The sequence below is a fragment of the Ilyonectria robusta genome (genome assembly GCF_021365365.1).
Source record: "Ilyonectria robusta strain PMI_751 chromosome Unknown BGZ61scaffold_14, whole genome shotgun sequence".
In the NCBI taxonomy this organism is placed as follows: Eukaryota; Fungi; Ascomycota; class Sordariomycetes; order Hypocreales; family Nectriaceae; genus Ilyonectria; species Ilyonectria robusta.
In genome coordinates, this window is record NW_025764448.1 from 410,594 (window position 1) to 432,765 (window position 22,172).

At 50.0% G+C, this 22,172-nt stretch overlaps 8 protein-coding genes across 8 annotated transcripts; 3 read left to right on the forward strand and 5 right to left on the reverse strand.

Annotated features, from left to right (window-relative positions):
• Positions 1-611: 611 nt before the first annotated feature.
• On the forward strand, positions 612-1,653 carry BGZ61DRAFT_495358 (Alpha/Beta hydrolase protein; the record flags this gene model as incomplete). Its single annotated transcript, XM_046250865.1, has 2 exons — positions 612-786; positions 842-1,653. 2 exons carry the CDS (start codon positions 612-614, stop codon positions 1,651-1,653), a joined length of 987 nt encoding a protein of 328 aa, XP_046102281.1.
• Positions 1,654-2,088: 435 nt separating this feature from the next.
• Positions 2,089-3,029, reverse strand: BGZ61DRAFT_548933 (Alpha/Beta hydrolase protein; the record flags this gene model as incomplete). Its single annotated transcript, XM_046255415.1, has 1 exon — positions 2,089-3,029. The coding sequence occupies one exon, from the start codon at positions 3,027-3,029 to the stop codon at positions 2,190-2,192; it is 840 nt and encodes a 279-aa protein (XP_046102282.1). The 3' UTR covers positions 2,089-2,189.
• Positions 3,030-4,255: 1,226 nt separating this feature from the next.
• On the reverse strand, positions 4,256-6,157 carry BGZ61DRAFT_355862 (major facilitator superfamily domain-containing protein; the record flags this gene model as incomplete). The annotated part of the gene is made up of 8 exons (XM_046240748.1): positions 4,256-4,453; positions 4,526-4,760; positions 4,814-4,980; positions 5,032-5,295; positions 5,350-5,608; positions 5,663-5,787; positions 5,849-5,942; positions 6,000-6,157. 8 exons carry the CDS (start codon positions 6,155-6,157, stop codon positions 4,256-4,258), a joined length of 1,500 nt encoding a protein of 499 aa, XP_046102283.1.
• Positions 6,158-7,240: 1,083 nt separating this feature from the next.
• On the reverse strand, positions 7,241-8,642 carry BGZ61DRAFT_495361 (uncharacterized protein; the record flags this gene model as incomplete). The annotated part of the gene is made up of 4 exons (XM_046250866.1): positions 7,241-7,488; positions 7,538-7,668; positions 7,723-8,428; positions 8,513-8,642. 4 exons carry the CDS (start codon positions 8,640-8,642, stop codon positions 7,241-7,243), a joined length of 1,215 nt encoding a protein of 404 aa, XP_046102284.1.
• A 498-nt stretch (positions 8,643-9,140) lies between these two features.
• BGZ61DRAFT_423526 (uncharacterized protein) lies at positions 9,141-11,136 on the forward strand. Its single transcript, XM_046243567.1, has 4 exons — positions 9,141-9,311; positions 9,386-10,262; positions 10,314-10,632; positions 10,680-11,136. The coding sequence occupies exons 1-4, from the start codon at positions 9,260-9,262 to the stop codon at positions 11,070-11,072; spliced, it is 1,641 nt and encodes a 546-aa protein (XP_046102285.1). The 5' UTR covers positions 9,141-9,259; the 3' UTR covers positions 11,073-11,136.
• On the reverse strand, positions 11,113-12,557 carry BGZ61DRAFT_55603 (uncharacterized protein). The gene is made up of 2 exons (XM_046255643.1): positions 11,647-12,557; positions 11,113-11,586 (listed from the first exon to the last, which is right to left on the reverse strand). Exons 1-2 carry the CDS (start codon positions 12,437-12,439, stop codon positions 11,516-11,518), a joined length of 864 nt encoding a protein of 287 aa, XP_046102286.1. The 5' UTR covers positions 12,440-12,557; the 3' UTR covers positions 11,113-11,515.
• Positions 12,558-17,367: 4,810 nt separating this feature from the next.
• Positions 17,368-19,131, forward strand: BGZ61DRAFT_423527 (uncharacterized protein). Its single transcript, XM_046243568.1, has 2 exons — positions 17,368-18,460; positions 18,511-19,131. Exons 1-2 carry the CDS (start codon positions 17,858-17,860, stop codon positions 19,000-19,002), a joined length of 1,095 nt encoding a protein of 364 aa, XP_046102287.1. The 5' UTR covers positions 17,368-17,857; the 3' UTR covers positions 19,003-19,131.
• Positions 19,132-20,013: 882 nt separating this feature from the next.
• Positions 20,014-21,834, reverse strand: BGZ61DRAFT_355925 (uncharacterized protein; the record flags this gene model as incomplete). The annotated part of the gene is made up of 3 exons (XM_046240753.1): positions 20,014-20,311; positions 20,361-21,481; positions 21,544-21,834. 3 exons carry the CDS (start codon positions 21,832-21,834, stop codon positions 20,014-20,016), a joined length of 1,710 nt encoding a protein of 569 aa, XP_046102288.1.
• Between the last annotated feature and the right edge of the window lie 338 nt (positions 21,835-22,172).

Below are 22,172 nucleotides of genomic sequence, written 5' to 3' on the forward strand. Positions count from 1 at the left end.
GGATGGCAATCACCTCGTGAACCCAATTCGTGGAGCAAATCATGACAGATGCGATGCAGCTTGGGATGGTGTATCAGCGGTAGATTACACAGTGGGGGGAGAAATGAATGAGCCACTGGTGATGGCCCAGTGTGCATAGACAGCTAATATAGTGGAGTCCTGGGATCTCCATGACGCTGGTGTCTATTCTTTATTAGTTCGAAAGTCTTGCAATCATTTTTGATCTGGGGCTCTTTAAGAAGGTGAAGCGTCCAATACTACCTAATTTGGTTCTTTCATCGCATTTGATGAAAGTGATTGATATGTGCAGGTATGGAAAATGATGGAAAAAGTGACGGAATTGATATACGTCTACCACTTCTTGCTACAACCTAAAATTGGATGGAGACCGGAGTATCGTGGAGAACCCTCTGTCTCGGATATTCCTCTCGGATATTCCCCTCGGATTTTCCGGGAGGAGGATATCTGACCCCACTCACACTTGGACATATTCACTTTCCTGCCTTCTTCCCCTCACCTCAACTTGGCATACTCGCCCCACGATCTTTAGCCAACTCAAAATCAGTCCACTTCACTTGATTAAAAAAGACGATATGCTCTCACCAATCGTGATGCCGGAAGGAGGCCAGACCCTGGTCTACAGCACCGTTGGAGACCATGAAATTAAGTTGGATTATTACCTACCCCCGAAAGCGAATGGGACCTTGCCCATTGTCATTTACTATCACGGTGGCGGCATGACGGCTGGTTCTCGGCGGGACGGCCAGTTCCCACGCTGGTTATACGGTAAGCCATCAATAGTTCAACATCAGGGATACAAAACCCACTCTAACGTATGAAGATCATTGCCAAGGGAAGGGCTACATCTTCGTCTCGGCGGACTATCGGCTATGCCATCCATGCACAGCGCTGGACCAGATCGACGATGCAAAGAGTCTCTTCAAATTCCTCACAGGCGAGGATTTCGCAAAGGCACTCCCAGGCTCAGTCTCAATCGACACTGCTCGCATAGTCGTGACCGGCTTCTCTGCTGGCGCATACTCTGCTCGTGCAGCTTGCGTATATTCAGAGCCGAAACCAGCTGCTCTTCTAACGGGCTTTGGCACTGGTGGTAATTGGCTGCTGGATCACTGGACACAAGCCCGACCTCCGACAACGATCGCCAAGTTTGTCGACCTTGACAGGGTTCCCAAGATCCTTGCGGACAATACGGTAATTAGTGATGACTTTGTGGAAGGAAAGGCGAGCACAGGTCGTTTTGCACTCACCGTTCGCTGGGAGTTGGACGGGACCTTTCTTGATGGCTCCTTGGGCCGACCTGGCTTGGGTGCCCAGCTCGACGTTCTGGACTATTCGCAAAGAGCCACGGCACTTCCCGAAGACCTCAAACCAGCTTTTGTTCAACTCTTTGTGACAAAAGACTACCCGCCGTCTGTTTTTGTTCATGGTACCGCCGATGAGGTGGTGCTTCCGCAGGAAAGTGTGGATCACTACGAGCAACTAAAGGAGCTGGGTGTGAAGACAGAGTTGTACCTCGTGAAGGATGGGCCTCACGGCCTTTACAAATTTGGCTCTGGACCGTGGGAGGGTTCAGTTGAGGCCTACGAAAAGGCCCTGGAATTTGTTGATGAAGTATTAAAGAGCGTGGAGTGAGCTTGCGTCTCATCTTTTGAGTAGATAGCATTGTAAGGGTAACTGACCCTCAAAAAACTAACGAACTGAAGCGGGACTAAGGTTAGCGGTATGTAGGCTCTCGAGGCGATTTATTCTCACCCTACAACCAAACCCTTCTGTCACCATGTCTCTGATAAATCGCTCGGTGACCTCTTGAACGACACTTACTCAAAAGGATGTGACCCGTTAGCCTTCATCCTCCAAAGATTCAAAGTTTCCTTAGAACTGTCTCTCAAATGCATTTTTTACCTTGACTCACTATGCGGATATAGAAAAGTGCTGCGCAAGACTTGACACAACTCTGTTGGGGGTGCTGGTGCTGGCCATCACTGAATCTACGTTTACATTCAGGTGCTTAGCTTCGTGCGGTTGGGGAAGCTGTTAATATTACTAAACAAGACGGACCTAGTATTGGGGAATTCTTTTCGTGCAGATGAGATGATACGCCTATACGAGAGGAGATGCGTAGCGATAATCTAACTAATTCATAAGGATTGACACCCTACGCTCCATGTCTATTCAGGATTAGACAAAAAGCCAATAATTATCTCAGCCATCTCTTCCGGAGCTTCTAGGGGTATTAGATGCCCTGAATCATCAATTGTAATAAGCCTGGCGCCTGGAATATTGGCACATACTTCCGCCTTAACTCTAGCAACAGGTTCGACAACGTCCTTCCCTGCCGCAATGACAAGCACAGGCACCTGGATGCTCTTTGCTAAATCCAAGATGTTTTCACCCATAGCATATTCCGGCCACGCACGCTTAGCATGGCTGCTAGCTTTGAGCATGTCATTTACTGTAGACTGCACTATATCGATTGGCAGTTGCTTCGAAGTAAGAACTCTTTGCGTGACAAACTCGGCATTTTGGGCGTTGTCGTAGGCATGCATTTGCTGGTCCCGCATCTCGTGGGACAGATTTAGAGGCGTCGGAGGGGCTGGACAGGCCAGAACAAGGCCTACCAGACCGTAATTAACCTTTCGGCCTGCAACCGCTTGTGCAACTTTGGCGCCCATTGAATGGCCGACTATAATATATGATTTCAGATGAAGGTGGCGAATGATATTCTCCACGTCTTGCGCGAGCTTAATCGTCGAGTATTCCATCTCATCGTCAGGGCCAATAGAGTTTCCCCATCCCCGAAAGTCAATGCGGATAGTTGGGCAAGTCGTTGCAACCAGAGCATTGACTTGGGCACAAGTCGATATTGATCCACCCCAGAAATGTAGAAAGATAACTGCTGTCATTTCGGCAGCTGGTATAGGCGGTTCCCTTGTGGGAAAAGAGCGTTTAACGTGCAACTTCACGTCGCGTTGGAGGTCGATGAGATGTGTAGTTGTGGTAAAGGACATCGTAGAGGTCTGTTGGCTTGCCATGCTGAGTCTAGACAAGATAATGAATGGCGATGTTGATTTCATGAGTTGGAAATAAATATTAGAAGGCTCTAGATAAATTCAATTTATTTGTCTAGTTAGCCCTTAAATGCTGATTGAATAACCCTGTGATTCCTAAGTACGCAATGTTATATCCGGCCCCGGTCGGATATTCTCTATTGTGGCCGTGGCAAATGACCCAGCCCGGCCCTTGAATCGTCCGACTAAATGCCTGGCTAGAATGTAATGGACGTATCCGGGCTAGTTGTGGAGCTAACAACTCCTCACAAGGACCCTCTTCAAGGTACAATCAGGTTTGTCCAATTTTCTACGATTTTGATGATTCCACATCATGATTCCACATCGTGATTCCACATCATCGTCCACATCCGGGTTTGGGTATGCAGAAGCTATAGTGAGTATCAACAATGCGACAAGAATGGGCTGACTATTTACAATCCGGATGAACCAAAAGAACCCACTCCTGTTCGTTAATTGCAGCCCATCTACATCTATTGCAGGAGTAGCGCCAACAAAAAGCCTCTGGTCCTATTCTAGCAATCTAACTCCGGAAAACGGACGAAAGAGCCTCCCGGTCGCTCCGAAGGGAGAAAAAAGTAAAATGAGTCCCCGTTGAATCCTGCTCCGCGAAGAGATTTCATCGCATGCTCGCCTGTCCGTTTATCCGGCCCAGTGTGTGACGCCCTTCACTATGCCCACTTCCTAACTACCTGGCAAATCAACACTACTTTCATGGGGAGTATACAAAAGCTCTACCGTATCGGCGCATTGATACGTCCAATGGCGTGGCAGGTACTGTTCACCCCTTTTTCTCGGGCCGAGGAGCAGGTCAATGAATGGGGCATCTAGTATCGACCTTCCTACAAGCGAAGCTGTTTGGTTCAAAGTATGATTCTCATAGCGTTGACAACAACATGCAAAGCAGTATGAATAAGTGAGGCAGCTAACTTTGGTTACCTATAAGACGAGATGGCGTCAACTTAAGGATTAATCCATGTAGTTTCGAGTCCTTCTCAGCCTACGTCAGTGATATTAATTAATCACAGTAACCAAGCCGCAACTTGGTCAAGCACTGCCCGAAACACCACACCCTGTGTCGCAATATCACCGCAACAAAATGGAACGATCACTCCTCTCGCTGGTAGCGTTATTGTAGTCCATATCTCCGTCTGACACCTTGAATATTAATAGACGTATCGGAAATTCAGATTTCGTCCATCAGTCTCATCTGAGATCTCATTCCACTCTGGTCCATCCTGTAGTGAGGCGCTATTTTCTTGAAGCCTGTCGCGACGCCGGTTCTCCAATATCAGGGAGACACGTAGAACCAACATCGTTAGCGACGCAATTCCAAAGCAAATGGTGGTTGCCAAAAAGCCGCTCTATCGTTCATATTGTCAGTGCAGTTCATTAGACGTACAAAACGTGACCAGTGTGCTCCGGCTTGCACTTACCGCGTATTCTGGTGCTTCGCGTGGGAAGAAGAGAAATGGTCCAATAATGTTTCCTGCAGTGTATGCCATGAACATCATCGCCGAGGCGACACTCTTTTTGGTAAAGCCAGCGACATTCGAAGAGATCATTGAAAGGCAAATGGGAAATCCAGCAGCAAAAGCGACGAACAACAAGAGCCCAAGCAACTGGCTACCTCGATTAGGTCCGTAACGAACCAATATCGAGCCCATCAAACTACCAGCCCGTTAACTTTCATAGAAGGAAAGGTTGAACCAAATACTACTTACCTGATCAAACTAAGAGCTGACCCAATAATAGTTCTGTATCCATTGAATCGGCTACAAAGATAACTCGATGAAATGAGGAAAACGGCGAGTATCGCGCCCATCGGGATGTTGAGTAGATAGACTTGAAACCTTGTGAATCCAAAACCGGCCATGACAAGGCTACTGAACTACTCTAAGTGTTAGAAATAAGAATACAATTCGGTGAAAATGGATATTACCGTTGTGTAAGCTCCGTTTGGAATGCTGAACGTAAATTGAAACAACATTAGTAGCAAGACGTTGCGATCTGTCAAGACCTCGCGGACATGTTCCCACTTGAAGGTGTTATTTTTCATGCCAGTATGATTGCTTCGGATTCGGTTTATGGCTTCGATGCGTTGCTCTTCGTTGAGAAATCGTGCTTTCTCAGGGGTGTCTGGGAGGAAAATTATAAGTACGACAGCCCAAACAAGGGTAATGACGCCAAAAATGATAAAGAGCCACTGCACGTTCAAGTCAGTCGAGAAGGCCAATTGCGGAAAGAGACGTCGCCATACTCTCCAAGGACTAAGAGCTCCTCCGATGTGTGATATCCCAAATGCAAGCAGTCCTCCAAACATGGTAGCAATAGCGTTGCCAAGGAACCAGATGCCGTGTCGAAGTGGCTGCTCCTCGCGCTTATACCACATTCCTGTAATCAAAGAGAACCCTGGCGATATGGATGCCTCTGCTGCACCGAGAAAAAATCGCGCGATCAAAAGGCCTTTGAAGTCTTGTACTGCGGCATGACAGATGAGGACGACGGCCCATACAAGGCTTGGACTAGAATGAGCATCTTCCGCCGAGTAGTGATGATCTGGGTGATCTCACCTTGTACCGGCCAAGTATTTGCCCAGCGGAAAGCGGACCATCAAGAATGAGGCCGGGTAGCTGAAAGCGAGGTAGCCAAAGTAAAATACGCTGCTACACCAACTGTATCTGGACCCGACCAAATCCTGAGGATTGTCAATTGATTGACCATTGGAGGGCATTTGGAGCAACACAATTTTCACTAACCAGGTCATCAATGATTCCCATGATCGAAGCAAAGTTTAAGGACTGCTTGTCAAGAAACTGTAGCATATACGAAACGAGAAGCAATGGCATCAGGCTAGTTATGTATCCGTTAACAACCAATGAGTTGAGCTCGGAAGTACTTGAGGCTTACCAACGATCAATTCTCTTCAGCACCTGTTGACCTCGGTGAGTCTCGCTTAAGCCCTCCTCGGCGGCGAAATCGAAACCACGAAGGCTGACCATTTCGCCATCTTTAGGTATAGCCTTGGCGTGAGAAGATGGGGTGTTTTCCATCTTTTCAGTCGTCATAATTGGAACGCAAGTAAGTTGCGAAGAAGAAATTGATGCTAGATATCCAGACGCGAGATTGTGATGTTGGGAGAATGAGAAAGCAGACGAAGGGATACGGTCCTGGTTATGTAGACGACATTGCATGAGTAGATTGTCAACCGACCCAAGACACGAAGGAGAAGCACACTAACTTGACGATGATAAGCCACCGATGGTGGAATGATAGATGTTCAGTGATATCTATCGTTAGGTGGACCAAGACCAGGTAGTTTGCCACATCACAGTGCCGAGCTTGATAGCCGTGTCTGGTTCGGCAAGACAGGCGTATTGATTGGCTGTATCGGCAAATATGGTCTCTCCCCGGAGCCTTGCTAGCGTCAGTTTAGATTGTGTCCATGATACAGGGCTTCCGATTGGGCATCTCGGCAAACGTGAATTGGGCTAAGCTGGGCGGGTCCCTCCTTGTCCGAGTCATTGTCCGAAGAGCGGGGAAGATGAGTCTCGGTTCCAAGTAGACCGTGGGATCGTGAAGATAGATACGAGACGGAGTTGTGGGGGTGGATCAAAGGTGCCATTGACCTTCCATGTGGAACTCGTTGGCCAAGATACGACGTGTTGATACCACTCTTCGGCTATTGTTGGAGTAGTACGGAGGGCTCTTTCAAAAGTCTTATCCAAGCGCTAGTAATATCATATCCATTTATCCCTGTCGGTTACCTGAGATACATAAAGCTATTACAGTCTTATTAAACGGCCGCTGTAACTTCAGGAGTAGTACGCTCCTGATTAGGATATAGCGGTTGCTATATGTATAGCCTGCTATCCTTTAGGGCCTATAAGAATCAGGAAGTACTTAGTGTACTTATTATCTAATCTAATAATTAGGACTTACTTCTTATGGATAAGACTTTTGAAAGGGCCCTCCGTATAACAACCGTAGGAACGGTAATCTTCTTCGCATACGGGCCTAGTGAGGCTGAAGCATAAACGCGAAAAAGCCGAATAATGGCGAATTCAGAGATGCAATTATTACAGAAGACTAGATTGATTCAGTGATTCCTTTACTATTCAAATTTATTTCCTATTCAATGTCATCACCTGCTAAAGTCTCCCCGTAATCGGCTGGACATCCCTCCGGAACTCATCCCAAGCGGCGTCTGACAAGCTCCCAGACAACAGCACGCTGCAGGCTGTTGCCGCCAAGCCTTTACTGCAGTCCAGCGCACTTTCCAATGCCTCCTTTGTAGCTGCAGCAGCAGCGAATTGTGGCGTATGGGGTTGAACGGTAGGGTCATTGGTTCCGACGGAAAACATGGGATGGATACCGGGTACACAGTAGGTGACATTTCCTTAGTAATTGTTAGCTACTATTAGCTATGTATGGTGTGTCGCACTTACCCATGTCTGTCGAAGCTCCCATGGGCGGCTGCCCTGCGTCGTCGAGATATGTTCTGCCGAATGCTTTCATGTGTCTTGTGAAGTCGCTCACGAGAGCTTGGTTGGGGCGGAGCTCCATGTAGTCCTCATCTCTGCAGCTCGAGTCAGACTAAATTCAATGCCAGGCACTGCTCTTATGCACTTACGACTTCCAAGTACAGGAAACCTGGCACCCTGTTCCTATGGCTCCCGCTTCAAAACATGCTTCCACTTTATTAGAAAGGTCTTGGATTGTCTCGGTAGTGCCATCTCTTAGATAGTACTCAAGACTCGTAGAATCCGGAATAATGTTCGGCTCTGCACCTCCTTGTCGAATAACCCCATGTACCCGCGCCGTGGGAGGTAGCTGCTGTCGAAGAAGAGAGATGTTAACGTATGATGACACGATGGCGTCCAAGGCATTCTTTCCATGCCACGGACTCATTCCCGCATGGGCATTTTGGCCGCGAAATATGACTTGAACCTGTCTGCGAGCACTCGACTTGGCTGCAGAGATGCCGTGGACGTCTTGCGTTCCTTCGAGGGATATGCGACCCGTTGGGTGAGCCATGAGACAAGCATCAACACCCTCGTAAGCCCCAGCTTGAATCAGGCGAATTTTGCCGCCGCCGCCTTCTTCGGCTGGCGTTCCAAGCAACCTGACTCGGCCCTCGAAGCCATGGTTGCGAATTGCTTCTGCCGTTGCGAGGAATGCGGCAATGGAGCTCGTTGCAATCAAATTGTGTCCACAGGCATGGCCTAAACCGGGGAGGGCGTCGTATTCAGCATTGAACACAACCAATTTGCCGCCGTTGCCAAACTCGGCGACAAATGATGTCTCAAGACCATAGGCATGTCTTTTTACCTTATATCCTAGTCGCTCCAAGAGATGGCAGATATTGTCGTGAGCTTTGAACTCGGCGTAGTTGAGCTCGGGGTTTTCGTGGATCTGAAAACTTCCGGTCAGTATTGCCAAGTACTCTGAACGGTTGGTTGTTACCTTTGCACATATTGAAGCTAGATCCTGCTCATGTCGGCTGATCGATTGGGATATTCCATGGTATAATTTCTGCGTAGAAACCTGCATTGCAAATAATTCAGAAACTTGGTCTAGGGTGGTTGATTGACGGTGTGAGTGATGTTCAGCGGACGGGGTTACTTCAAGTAGAAAATTGTGAACAATCCGATTTAGGCCGCGTTTCGGCTTATATATGCATGCAGTCTAAAGTTTGGTGGATCAAGACAGAATACTCGGCGTCACTCATTATTCCCTCGGTTGTTTGTTCCATCTGTAAGTGTAGCTGCCGTCCTGAACTGGCAGCCTGGAAGCGCAGCAAAGGCGAAGTCCGTGGACCATGATGCTGTGGACCTGGTCGGCTAATTAGACCAATAAACAGCGAGAACTTTGAGTTAATGAAAGACGATCTACCGTAGGAAATTGCCGAGATGGCCACTCACAGGCCGCGAGACTTATCTGCGGGGTTTTAGTAGCTAGCTTAGACGGGCTGAATGCCTTTCCTCATACGGTGCCAGGATGAGCTTATCTCTCCTTCACAGAAACTGCCGAGCGGGCCAGTCGGCATCACAGCTGAATCGCTTACTCTCTCATCGACGCTCCATTGCCGAGTCATCCTGTTAGATACGCTCGTGAGTGTCCAAACTGATTGCTACTGTCCCAGTATCCCTCCGTGTTCGGAATCAGGCATGTCGAACATTCCCCAGTCGTCAAACCGCCGCAAGGCACGGTCAAAAAATGGTACATCTCAGCCACATCACAAAACAAGTCCATCGGTGGCTTGGCGTGAACCATGAGCTGACGAGGGCCTGCAGGCTGCTTGACCTGTCGTGTCCGCAAGGTCAAGTGTGACGAGCGGCGGCCTGCATGTCAAAGATGTACAAATGGTCTTATGAAATGCGAATGGCTGGAGCCTGGACAGTCACTGAGCTCAAAGGGGGCTCGAAGCTCCAAGAGTTCGACGCCTAGCTCCATCTCTCAGCGTCCTCTCGCTCCATCGCCAACTGCGGGGACAGATGGGTCGCATGGTGACGATCCAGAGGAGTGCAACAGCGCCGAGGCCGAGATACACCTCACATTGCCTCATAATGCGCATATCAATGTCCAAGAATTATCATCGCCGCGGCCAGCCCTTTCCACAAGCCATATTCCTTTATCCAACTCCCTCCAACTGAGCGCCGACGACCAAGCAGCCTTCCTGTATATTCCAGAGTCGATTTTAGTACTCTCCTATGGCAAACTTTGGACATGGAGTTGCTTCTCCTACATATACACACATATTGCAAGCCAATACTCTGGTGTAATGAGGAGCTTCATCGCTGTTGCGTCCATGGAGCTGCGAGCTCGGGAGGTACTTGCGGTCCGGGATGGGAACGATCCTGCTCGGTCTATGGAGAACGCACATCGTATCGGGGCCGCTGCAGGGGTGCACTACTCCGCGACCTTGAAGGACTTATCGTCTCTTCTCAATCACATTTGCCATTCGGAGGGGAGCAGCAATGATATTGACGCGCTTTTTACCATGTGGTTTCTTATTTTGCGCTACGAGGTATATGACTCCGAAAGTAAAGGAGCGTCTTTAGTACACCTAGATGGTATTCGGTCCTTCTTGAAGCCTTATTTGGAAACGGGCGGGTACGCCAATGGAGAGAAGCTGCCATACATCTCTCAACCAATGCTGTTATATACGCTGTAAGTTTCTCCTTGGCAGTGGAAGCATTGCCCAATATTAATGAGTCCCAGGTACTTGGATGCAGACTCCGCTACTGGTAACATAAACGGCGGGCGGCTTTGCATGGATCTTCTATCTCGAGATGCCGACGATCACATTTCTCATGAGCGCATATTCCTCAGCGCAAGGTCCATTCTTCCCAAGATTTGGGGCGAGACATATCCCGTATCTGAACTGCTTGATGATCTAGAAAACTACCGACCACTGCGTCTCTTCCACTTGTGCCAGGCGGCGAAGCTGGAACTCATGAGACTAGCAAGGTCAGCGATACCTGATCTAGATGCCGCCGAGGTGCACAAGCTATGGAAACATACACAGAATTTTGGTGATGTATGAAGAACACAAGATTTCCGAGGCAGATGGCTGATGATACTTAGGAATTCGCTGACATCCTGATCTTGGCCAAGTCGATACCCGACTCTGGTGGCAAGCGGCTCATATGGACAGTCTACTCAGCGGCGTTAGACTACCACGCTTTGCAGGTGCTGTTTGCTTGTCTGTTCCCGAGAGACGAATCTCGATTCCAGCTCGACGCGGCATTGTCACAGATCTTAGCCATTGCATCTAAGGCTCTCGGAGAAGATCCTCGTCAGATCTACCGCTTTATGTGGTCACTTTCGGTCGCTCTGTGCAAGACCCAAGGCCACAACAACCAACATTGGTTGACAGCGCAGCTTGATAGGGCCCGTGTTCTTATGCCAAACTTTGACGTTCCTGATTTGATATTGCAGCATAAGCTAAAGCCGAACGAAGGTCCACAGTTAGCCTGAATCATGCATCGCCTACCATGTTTCGGCACGGAAGAGGGTGGGAGGACTAACCTAAGAGGGTGGGAGGACTGACCTAAGAGACCCTTATACCGGGCATTTGGCAAGGCAGAATTCTTGGATGACTTGGCCAATGTATTTGTCACGATCTCGATGGCGGCGAGGACGTCGCTCTGCCTGCGCAAGAAAGTGCATCGACTACTAATGAATAAATAAAGGAACTGTTTGACCTGGAATATATCACGTTTCTATCTTAAGTACGCTCTTGATCTAGGGTTTATTTATCCAGAATTCCCTGACCACCCCCACGCTTCAAACCTGGTTTGAGAAGGGCGACCTTAGAGCCTTGCATCCTCATTCTTCACTCTCCATGTCAAAGCCTCGGCCCAATTCAGGGCTATATCGCGACGTTCGTAGGACTCCATGCTCCAAGCGGTGGTGGGAGTTTACCTTCCACCGGTGAAGTCATAGAGCAAGCAGCCAACTTGTTCTTGTCCACCAACACCACCGTTGTTACCTAATTACAATGTTAGAACATATTTTCCAAATCGAAAATCATTATATGGAAGAGACTTACACTTCGTATACGCCTCTCGTACAATCAAGTACGCCGTGATGATACCACCCTGGCCGAGGGGGAATCGGAAGTTCTGGGTGTCTTGTGTTGTCACACATCCAGATACCCATTCAACTGAATACGAGTACGAGACACCATGGCCGTCTTCATCGTTCAATGTCACGCTTCCTGCACCGTCGAAGAGGTTATCATCGCCGTTGGGCCCGCTCAGACCACTAAAGTCGGTAGAAAAGTCATCCTGAGCACTGCTGCTGATGTCCGCATGCCCTGGGAAATCGGCCTCGTTGTGACAAACAATGCCCCCTCTAGCCAGTGGCGTTGTAGGGGTCGGGTCAACCACTTCCGTTGTTGTCACAGGAGGTGGTGCAGCCGAAGAGGTAGTTTCCTCAATCACTGTGGAAGGGATGGGTACCGCACTAGTCGTAGTAACGATGGTCTCGGTCTGGGGGTCGTCCGTCTGAGACTGGGAAATGATGGAGGTGGAAAAGGTTGAAAGAGTTTGAGACACCGTCCCGATGTTACAGGCGGCGCCGTTATCTTGACGCTTTGTAACTGTATAAGTCCAGTCCCAGGTGATGGTAACGGCATAAGTCGCGGCCTCAAGCTTGGTTAACCTGGCATTGAAGTTGTCAAGCTTGGTCTGGTCTACCGTGCTCGGGGCGGTGGCCGGTGGAGTTACAGGCAGCTGAACATTGGCCAAATCCAGCTTGAGTCGGGCGATCAGTTGAGTCTGGGCGTCATCAACCGCCTTGTTGATGGACCAGTCTTGAGTGCCAGTGAATCTGTCCTCCATAAAGGCTCTGTATCGGTCTGCAAACGACCATTTGCCGGCAAGAACCTCAGGATCCTTTTTGCAATTTTTGGCGTTGTTATCAATATTCGTCCTATAAGAGAGTACCAGAATTAGTGCTAGAGGCCTTGATGCGATGGGAAGATACTTACAGCCTGGACCAGATACGCTGGTTCTGGCGTTTCATGGCACTGATGGCATCGGCGTCATTCATCATCTCCACACCGATGGCAAGACGCTCAAGCCACTGGAGTTTGTCTTCTATCTTCGTGCTTGCAGTGTTCCACACAGTGGTTGCCTCGACATTGTTGCCTGCCACCATTTGAGTGGTTGTTCCACCTCGGACCATCTCTGGTGTGGCGACGACTCCCTGGAACGTCATGTTAGCTCGAGTCACCTTTGAAACAGTACAGTGGGTATTTACCTTGCATTGACCGTTCACGTAGTCGTCCATGCCAATGAAGTCGTCAAGATACTTGGAATTCGATGGATAAGAATTGAAGACGTCGACAAGTTGGTTTGGGCCGGTGACAGTGGCAAGGTCATCTGTATAGTAGGCGAAATCACCGCAGTTAATCGTGTTTTGGGGTCCAGTGAGGTCTTTCAAGTTCCCAGCGGCGCTATCCAGGATATTCGTGAAGAAGTCCTTGAGCCAACTCTTCTCATAGACATGGTCGATGGTCGCAACCTCCAGCTGGGGTCGACCAGTGGCAGGCTTTACGTGATAGGCACCCGACGCGACTTGGGAGATAGAGGGAATACACTGTGCATCTCTGGTCATGATGAACCATCTCTTGATAGCAGTCCAGGCTGGCTTCTGGGTTCCGGCATTGTCACGGTCCAAGACAGACTCGCCTCCGGGGTAAGCGGGAAACTGGACGCCGGTCTTTGCAAGGGGACATCCAGCTGTTTGGGAACCTAATCTGGTCTGTCTCGCAGCCGAACCTCTCTTTAAAAGAGAAATATCCCTGATTTTGAGGCTGGTGGAATCATCATCATCACCGCCACCGGGGTCGGTAGGGTTGTCAGAGTCGTCTGGGTTGGTCATGAGATTCCTCTCCTCGGCACAATTGAGACATGCGCCATCACCCGTCGCGCTGCAAGCTTCGGCTGATGTCGTGGATGTGATGCCGGTAACGCTGCACCCGGTTTGTGTCCTGGTACATGTTGTGCTGCATTCTGGAGTAGGCTCAGCGCCTGGGGCAGTGAAGGTGGTGCAGGCCACAAGACAGTCGCTGGCAGTAACCTCTTCAGTGCAGGTGCTGGAAGCCTCCTCGGTTGTCTTGCTGGAATCATCCTTGGTAGAATTGTTATCCCCATCATCTCCATCCTCGGGGGTGTCTGGAGGTGTCGAACAGCCCGGTGGGATGCAGGGGAACGAGAACTTGGGGAAGCCGGGAAAGTTGAACAGGGTGTTGATAAACTTGGGGAAGCCAAAGATGATGATGCCCGAGCCAGCACCGCCGCACGCTGGGCAGCCGACAAGGACGGGAACAATGGTGGGCTCATCTGATCCCTCGGAAGTAGTAGTGATCCAAGTGTTGGTCGTCCACTCAGGGTGATCGGAAACAGTGGTGGGAGAAAAGTCCGCGGGGGGCTCCGTCATGGTGGACGTGATGAGAACACCACCGTCGCCCGTCTGGGTAGACGTAACAGGTGCGGTGGTGATGGTGGCATCGGCTCCAGTGGTCTGAGATGCACCCGAGTCTGTAGTCGATGGCACAGTAGCCGTTTCGGTGGGACCTGTTTCTGTTGCACCTGTTTCCGTGTTGACACCAGTCTCGGTAGTGCCTCCTGGTCCAGCAGCAGTTGTATCAGTGTTTCCAGGAACATTAGTCTCGGTATTAATACCGGTCTCAGTGGTGTCAGCTGGTCCAGTGGCAGTTGAGTCGGTATTTCCTGGAAGACCAGTTTCTGTGTTAACACCAGTCTGAGTTGTGTCTGCAGGTCCAGTGGCAGTCGAATCAGTATTTCCAGGAAGACCAGTCTCAGTATTAATACCGGTCTGCGTGTTCACACCGGTTCCCGTATTAATGCCAGTCTCGGTAGTGGCTCCAGGCCCAGTAGCAGTTGAGTCGGTGTTACCAGGCTGACCGGAGGTTGTTTCTGTGTTTCCTGGAAGACCAGTCTCAGTGTTGACACCTGTCTCAGTATTGATACCAGTCTCGGTTGTGGCTCCCGGTCCCGTGGCGGTCGAGTCGGTGTTGCCAGGAAGACCAGTCTCTGTATTAACACCGGTCTCTGTGTTGATCCCAGTCTCCGTAGTGCCTCCAGGTCCCGCGGCGGTTGAGTCTGTGCTGCCAGGCTGACCAGGCGTAGTCTCTGTGTTTCCGGGAAGGCCAGTCTCGGTGTTAACGCCGGTCTCAGTATTGATGCCAGTCTCGGTACTACCTCCGGGTCCAGTGGCAGTGGAATCGGTGTTGCCTGGTTGACCAGGTGTAGTTTCCGTATTGCCAGGTAGGCCGGTTGTTTGGGTGTTTCCAGGAAGTCCAGTCTCCGTGTTGATTCCAGTCTCGGTACTATCACCAGGTCCAGTGACAGTAGAACCGGTGTTGCCAGGCTGGCCAGGTGTGGTCTCTGTGGTTCCAGGAAGACCAGTCCCGGTAGAACCTCCATCTCCAGGCGCAGTTGAGCCGGTGTTTCCAGGTTGTCCAGGCGTAGTTTGGGTATTGCCAGGCTGACCTGGCGTGGTATCGGTGTTGCCAGGAATTCCAGTGGTATCAGTATTGCCAGGCTGGCCGGGAGTAGTGTCGGTGTTTCCGGGGATACCGGTATCTGTAGAGACCCCAGGAGCAGTGGCAGTTGAGTCGGTGTTACCAGGCTGTCCAGGTGTAGTTTGGGTAGTGCCAGGCTGACCTGGGGTGGTATCAGTGTTGCCAGGCTGACCGGGTGTCGTGTCAGTGTTTCCAGGAAGACCCGTTGCAGTATTAACACCAGTCTCTGTAGTGCCGCCAGGCTGGCCTGGCGTGGTATCAGTGTTTCCAGGCAGCGAAGTTGAGTCAGTGTTACCAGGCTGTCCGGGGGTAGTATTGGTGTTGCCAGGAAGCCAAGTAGAGTCAGACCAGCCCGGAGTGTTTCCAGGGAGCCATGTGGTCTGGGATGACGGCCCTGAGTAGGTCGTATACGACTGAGACGTCTGGCCAGGAAGCCAAGTGCTGTTGGCCGGCACAGTCCAGTAGCTCGAGTGTGACTCGGAGCCAGGAAGCCATGTGGAGTCTGAAGATGTGAAAGCCCCCCCAGAGCCGGACGAACCGGGAGCTGAACCACCTGGCGGTGGGTAATAGCCCGAGTTGCCGGCAGCGGTTGAGCTGGCTTCGGCAGATTCCACTACAGAGGTCCCATACTCGCCAGAGGACTCAGAGGCCCCTGATCCGGGGAGATGGGAAGATGGAGGGGGACGACACCGACTGCCTAGGGCAGTTGCTCCCCATAGGGAGAGAAGCACAATATGTTTCATAACGAGTGTTGAAATAGAATGAGTGACTGTATGAGAGAAAAGAGAACGGAACCAAGATCTTCTCTGTGGCTATAGAGTTCTCTGTAAAGAGAGAGAGAGAGAAACTCTTACTGCAAGCCAATCGAGGACGACTAGATGGTAGAGCCATGTTTGTAGTATTTGTATACCAACGCAAGAGACGGCAAGTGGGTGTAGATCGCGGATGGCTATGGATGAGGACGAGGGACCCTGGAGTAAGTGATAAAAGCGCATACACTTTGGGCCGAGCCTCAGATGCCTGCATCTAATTACATCAACAACCCATGTAGTTGCATGTGAACCAACAAAATGGCGAGGCAGCAAACCAACTCGTAGAACGCTTCTCGGTGGATGCCCCATCCAGCCCCCAAACATGTTTCCGATGTCACATCCGTTTTCAGCTGCTGCGCCGTGCACAATCCCGGCCCATCGCCAAAGGGCCTCATTTGCCCCATATAAATAGATTAAGGCATCTTGGGGATGCTCGAAGGCTCTGCCTTGTGCACGCACGCTGACTGCAGGCTTGGGGGCTGTGGTGGTTTCATACATTTTCGTAGTCCCCGATGACGCGTGCTGTATGGTTGGACTTGTGAATGGTATAAATAAAGGGTGTAGTAATTTAATCCAAAACCTCGTCCTTCGAATTGTCTGGTCAAGTCCGTGAGCCCTCGCCGTGGCTGTCAGCTCGGCGGGCTCTGAACACATGCCAGGTTTTTTTGGTGGAAGCATGGGCGGTAATTGTTTCAGACAGAGTATGTGCAGCCTATCAAATGCTAGCTACCAGTATGGATGGGGATTGTGGGGGGTCGTAGGATTCACGGTAGTAAGCATAGATATTGCAATGTAACAGTGTCCATATTGTGATGCTGATCAGTTACTATTCCAGCCAGTGCCAGTTGTCAGAATGGTTCGTTCACTGTGAATGTACCTTCAGCCGAGGCCTATTCGCAGCTTGGCCCCCTATCCGGATAGCCTCCTCATTCTCTCACGGAAACTTTGTGCCACAATAGGCTCTACAGCCGACTCGTCCCCTGGTTAGCTCCACTCCATATCCATCCCCAGCTTCGTTGTGGAGTTTTCGCGCATCAGGCCGTGGTCACTCCGAGCCGTCATCCGCCTCTCCCGGACCGCTACAATTCGACCCCCTAGGATTGTTCCGCGCAGGGGTCGGCTCCTAAGGCTTAGTGAAACTGCAGGTCCCATACAACGCTGCACGGAGAAGCGCGAAGGAAGCACAAGCCTGCTCAGCCCTGGAAGCTGAATCGCGTTTTGCACAATCGCGATGCGGGGAGCCGGCGAGTTAGGCGGAGCAGGCGGAGCAGGCGGAGCAAGGGGCCAAAAGCAGCTGCATACACGAATATTTGGTATCCCTGTGGCGCGAATCCTTCTGTATTTTAAGCTGCTAGTCGCAAAAGACGCATCAAAGGTCCCTATCCGTAACCATCTGGTCTAATACCTCACCATAGAGTGCAAGGCGGAAGCAACATTCCGGGCCGTACTCCGTAGAGATCGTCCGTGAGAATCTTCTCAAATGAAAGTCAACAGAGCTTCAACCAATTGTCAATCCCTTCTCCACTTTTCATTTTGTCCTTGCCAATTCATCCTTGCACTCGCTCCGGGCACGGCTTCATCTAAGCCCCAAAGTCCCTCCTCCACATCACGCGCAGCCTTATTACGATTCACCGAAGCAACGTCTGGCTCGGCACTTTCGCACTCTCGGCTCCGATAGCCTGAATCATCTCCGGATCCTTCACACGCACTGAATCCCGATCCTTCACATGCACTAAATCGCCGCCGACTCCTTCGCATTCAGTCTGCAAGGCCCAAAGCCAGGCACGCAACACGTCTAGTCCCCTCATTTCTCGGCACATCTCGTTCACCATTCTCGCGCTTGCATCCTTGTCCCATCCTTTCTTCCCTCCGCGGGCCTCTGCCAGCAAACAACCATGGCTTGCTCCGTTGACTACCCCCTCTGCACAATATGCGGCGTACGGCTCTATGAGTCCTCTGAGCTGGAGGAGCCACTCTTTGCCCAGGGTCCCTCACCTTGGTACCCTGACATTTGGAAGACGTCGGCTATCGTCATCTCCGGCCCTCGCTGGCCGTCGTACAGCAAGGGACCCGTAGCAGATGATTCTGTCACGCGATATGTCGCCTCGCCATCCTGGGATCCCGGCGCAGTGAGCATCAAGCCTGGTGGCCCCACCGTCTTCACCCAGTTTTCCTACCCTCCTGGCAGCCACGATGACTTCAACCCTACCACTGAAAGTCACTGGTACTTTGGTATACACTCTGCCTGCGAGGACATTGCCAATGTGGTTATGCGCACATCTCGTGAAGCGCTCATCCGATCAATTGGCGACCTTTGGATGACGCTCGATCAGCGATGCACTAAAACCGATTCTGAGCACCGTTTCTTCATTCCGTTCCTTCCAAACGTCCCTGAAAATCGACCAGGGGAACCAATCAATCTATCATTACGTCGCTACTATATCCCCAGAGATTCGATCCCAGGCGACCAAGCGGATTTTGACGACCTTTACCAATGGGTATGTGGAAACATGCCTATACTGCCTCTCATTGCTAATTATTGTGACAGTGGGAAGAGGATCCACTGTTTATCCCAGATCTGACTGCCCGACTTCTTTCCAATCTGAAGCAGTGCAAATCGGCGGACGATGCTTGTCTTCAATCGCGGGAAAAGTTCGAAAAGTTGCCCCAGGAGATCAAGGACAACATTCTGGCTGAACTTCTCAATCAGCCTTTAGCGCTGGATTGCAGCTATTCGATACCCCAACGGTATTGGAAGCAAGCCTTCGAAGATATCCCATTTCTATGGGATCTTAACGAGGAGATTCTCAATGAAAAGATTCGAGAAGCAGAGTCAGCGGGCACAGAATGGGACTGGGAAAAAATTACCCGCCAGCTTATAACTCCAGTTACCATTGTTAGTGGGACGAGCCAATTCAACCCCGAACCTTGGAACTATGACCAGGTGGGGTTGGATGTTCCTCACGGTCTAAACAACCGTCGACGAATTTGGCAAATTCTTGAGGAGATGTATCCAAATGATGTGGGCTTGGAGGATTAACCCCGCAATTCTTCTACTTCCTCTGAGGATGGGCACATGGATAGATGATGGCCCTGCCAATAGTGTGATGGAATACTAAAGAAGCCAAATATTTACACGTAGTCTTATCATCAAATCGATTTCAACCAATTTCGCCTGACCTATTCCAGTCTGTGTGTAGTGTTTCCTCATACCTGATGACTTGGCCAGAGCCAGTTACCCTAGACTTTTACCAAGTATTGACTTTGAATCACCTATTATGATCCATAGCATATGATAAAGACCTAAATTTCAGTATACTCATTTCATCTCTAATAGGTCTATTCTTATATAACCAGATCCTGCTTCAATCGCTGTTTTGGGTCAGGGGGCAGAGTTCTCACCAACGGATCCGGTTCCTTGAGCACACGCTTATTCTGTCTACTGCGCGATAACAACAGCATTTAATCATTGTAAACGTAGAACAAGACGAGAGATTTACTAACCTCAGTGGGAAGTTTATGCTAATTAAACGTAATAAACAGCAGAACTAGCAAGTCAACGAACAACCCAGGCAACCGGCACCGGTGGGTGTGTAGCGTAGGGCGCGAGGCAGCCTTGATTCATAAACTCGAACCAACCTGTCCTCTAGATTTCAAATTTTAATCCCTCTAAATCTCTCAACAAAAATTTCAAGCACGTTCCGTATCTCCATATCTTAAGTTGCTCCGGAAATTCTCGACAGCATCTTTCCCTTTCTCCCACAAGATTCGCCACCAGGTCTAATTTGTCTCAATCACCATATTGGGAACATCGCCACGGCGCAGACCTTCAGACGTCTGCAAGATGAGGCCCTTGAAGACGAGCCAAATTCTGAACGATTCATCCGCATTGCTCAGTCTGACAAGTTACGTCATCTGGTGCAAGAGATTACCTATGACACTTGTGTCGGGTTCGAGTTCTCGTATAGTGAGAACAAAATGTTTGTTCGCTGGTTCATTGGATCCCTCCAGAAACTGTACACATCTTGACATAAACGTCCTAGGTATATCCTCATTTCTCGAGATAAAAGGAAAGGTTCTCGCCCCTTGCCTCTCGATTTGTCAAACCATTTCCCATGAACCTAAACCTGTTCGGCCCTTTGTATTCGAAGGAGAAGTCTTCAGTCCTGAAGCTTTCCAACATCTCCTTGTAGTGCAAGATACTGCCAGCATACATGGCCGTTACCTTTCCATCCGTCTTGCCGTTCTTATACCAGGAGCGGCAACCACTGGACCAAACTGTAGTTTTTAAGAACTCTTGCGAGTAGACGTTATAGTCATCAGTAGCCTGAGAATCCACCATCACAGATCTAGAATGGTCAGTCTTGATATTCCCAGAAGGAGATAATAGGGGCGTACTTGATATCCTCGGTGGCAATTTTTCTGCACCACTTCAAAACCCATTCAGCCGTCCACTCCATGACGGCCAGCAGACTTCCATGCCCGACTGGGCAATTCGGCCCGTTGAAGATGAAATAGTTGGGAATGTTTGGAGCACAGATGCCGAAATATGCTTCTGGCGTCTCTCGCCATTGATCGGCCAGACGAACGCCATCCTTTCCCTGCAACTCCCAGAATGGAGAGAAGCTCACATCAAAGCCCGTTGCGCAGACTATGATGTCAAATTCCTCAACAGAACCTCCAACTTGAATACCCTTTTCCGTGATCTGCTCGATGTTGCCGAACTCGACTGATGCGTTTGATTCCTGGAGTGCCTCGAGGTATCCCTCTCCTGGGCTAAGGCGACGGCATCCAACCTTCCAAGATGGTATCAGGCTGGCGCACAGTTTCGGATCATAGTTGAGACGCTCCTCCATGCTGCTCGTGAAGGCTTTCTGAACAGCCTCCTGCTGGGGGCTGTCATTGAGCAAAGCATAGAAGAATTGGTTGAAGCCGTGCTCGATGTCCTTTCGCATTTTCCACAGCTCCTTGGGATTTTCTCGAAAGTTCCTCTTCTGTTCTTCCGTATATTGAAAGTTCTTACCTTCTGGCGTAAACTCTGCTGCGTAGTTGGCCGATATCCAGGTGGCGCTGCGAACATAGTTGACGATTTTGGCTGCATCTGGCTGCATCTTGGGTACCATCTGAATCGCCGACGAGCCGTTGCCTATGACTGCAACTCGCTTCCCAATCCAGTCCGTTGTTGTGTCCCATGAGGCGCTATGAATGAGATTTCCACGGAAGGAATGCAGTCCCTTGATATCTGGCCACTGCCATTTGTTGAGAATACCCGCGCCGTTGATCAGAATATCTGCCTCGTCATGCTTGATTCCCCCGTTGCTTTCCACTTGGATGATCCACTTTCCCTTGGTATCATCCCAGATTGTAGAGAGCACCTTTGAATTGAGGTGAACCCGCTCGTCGAGATTGTACTTCTTCGTCGTTCTTTTGATGTATTGCCAGATCTCAGGACCTGATGCATAAAACGATGACCAATCGGGGTTTGGTTCAAACGAGAACGTGTAGATATGTGCTGGAACCTATTGACACAAGGTTAGCACCAGAATTTCCACGTAGGAGGTCACCACCAAGTCATACATACATCGCACGCCACTCCTGGATACTGATTTTCCAGCCACGTTCCTCCGACATCTGCATTCTTTTCATAGATGGCCAAGTCGATGAAACTGTCCATCTGGAATTGGTGTTTCCATTTGTACGCCACCATCAACCCCGCAAATCCCGCGCCGACGCATACCACTCTGAGCTTTTTCTCTGTGAACAGGGGCTGATCACCAACTGGCACCCAGTTCGGCTGGCCATTGGATCCGTCATGTCGATCACCGTTCTCGGAATCAGCATTGACCTTTTGGCCATTGACAAAGTCACCCATGGTGAAAAGTTGTAGGTATGCGAAATTTAACCTTTTTGGTGGTCTTGAAGTTTCTGAGTAAGGCTTTGGAAATAAATGCTGGACTGGATGATGGAATCTGTAGAGCATTTTCGATATGCCATGAAAAATAAACCTCTTCTTTATATCTCTGTTTACTCGTACTGATGTCTCAGTTCTCCACTCTGCGTCCCGAAGACAAGGACTATGGGTTCATTGCCCGATCCTCGGGTATGTCTGTTCTGGAATCTCGGCGGGCTTTTGGTGCTCCCTCTCTTTTACCCGGGGTCCTATCGGAATGAACTATGTTAAGCCGACATGCAAGTCCCGCCGGACAAAGG

Coding starts and splice junctions, on each gene's coding strand:
- BGZ61DRAFT_423527 (XM_046243568.1), top strand. CDS start 17,858: ATGGCTTGCTCCGTTGACTACCCCCTCTGCACAATATGCGGCGTACGG. Junction 18,461..18,510: donor TTGACGACCTTTACCAATGG/GTATGTGGAAAC, acceptor TTATTGTGACAG/TGGGAAGAGGATCCACTGTT.
- BGZ61DRAFT_55603 (XM_046255643.1), bottom strand. CDS start 12,439: ATGGAGGACAGATTCACTGGCACTCAAGACTGGTCCATCAACAAGGCG. Junction 11,587..11,646: donor ACGAGAGGCGTATACGAAGT/GTAAGTCTCTTC, acceptor CATTGTAATTAG/GTAACAACGGTGGTGTTGGT.
- BGZ61DRAFT_423526 (XM_046243567.1), top strand. CDS start 9,260: ATGTCGAACATTCCCCAGTCGTCAAACCGCCGCAAGGCACGGTCAAAA. Junction 9,312..9,385: donor CAAGGCACGGTCAAAAAATG/GTACATCTCAGC, acceptor GAGGGCCTGCAG/GCTGCTTGACCTGTCGTGTC. Junction 10,633..10,679: donor ATACACAGAATTTTGGTGAT/GTATGAAGAACA, acceptor GATGATACTTAG/GAATTCGCTGACATCCTGAT.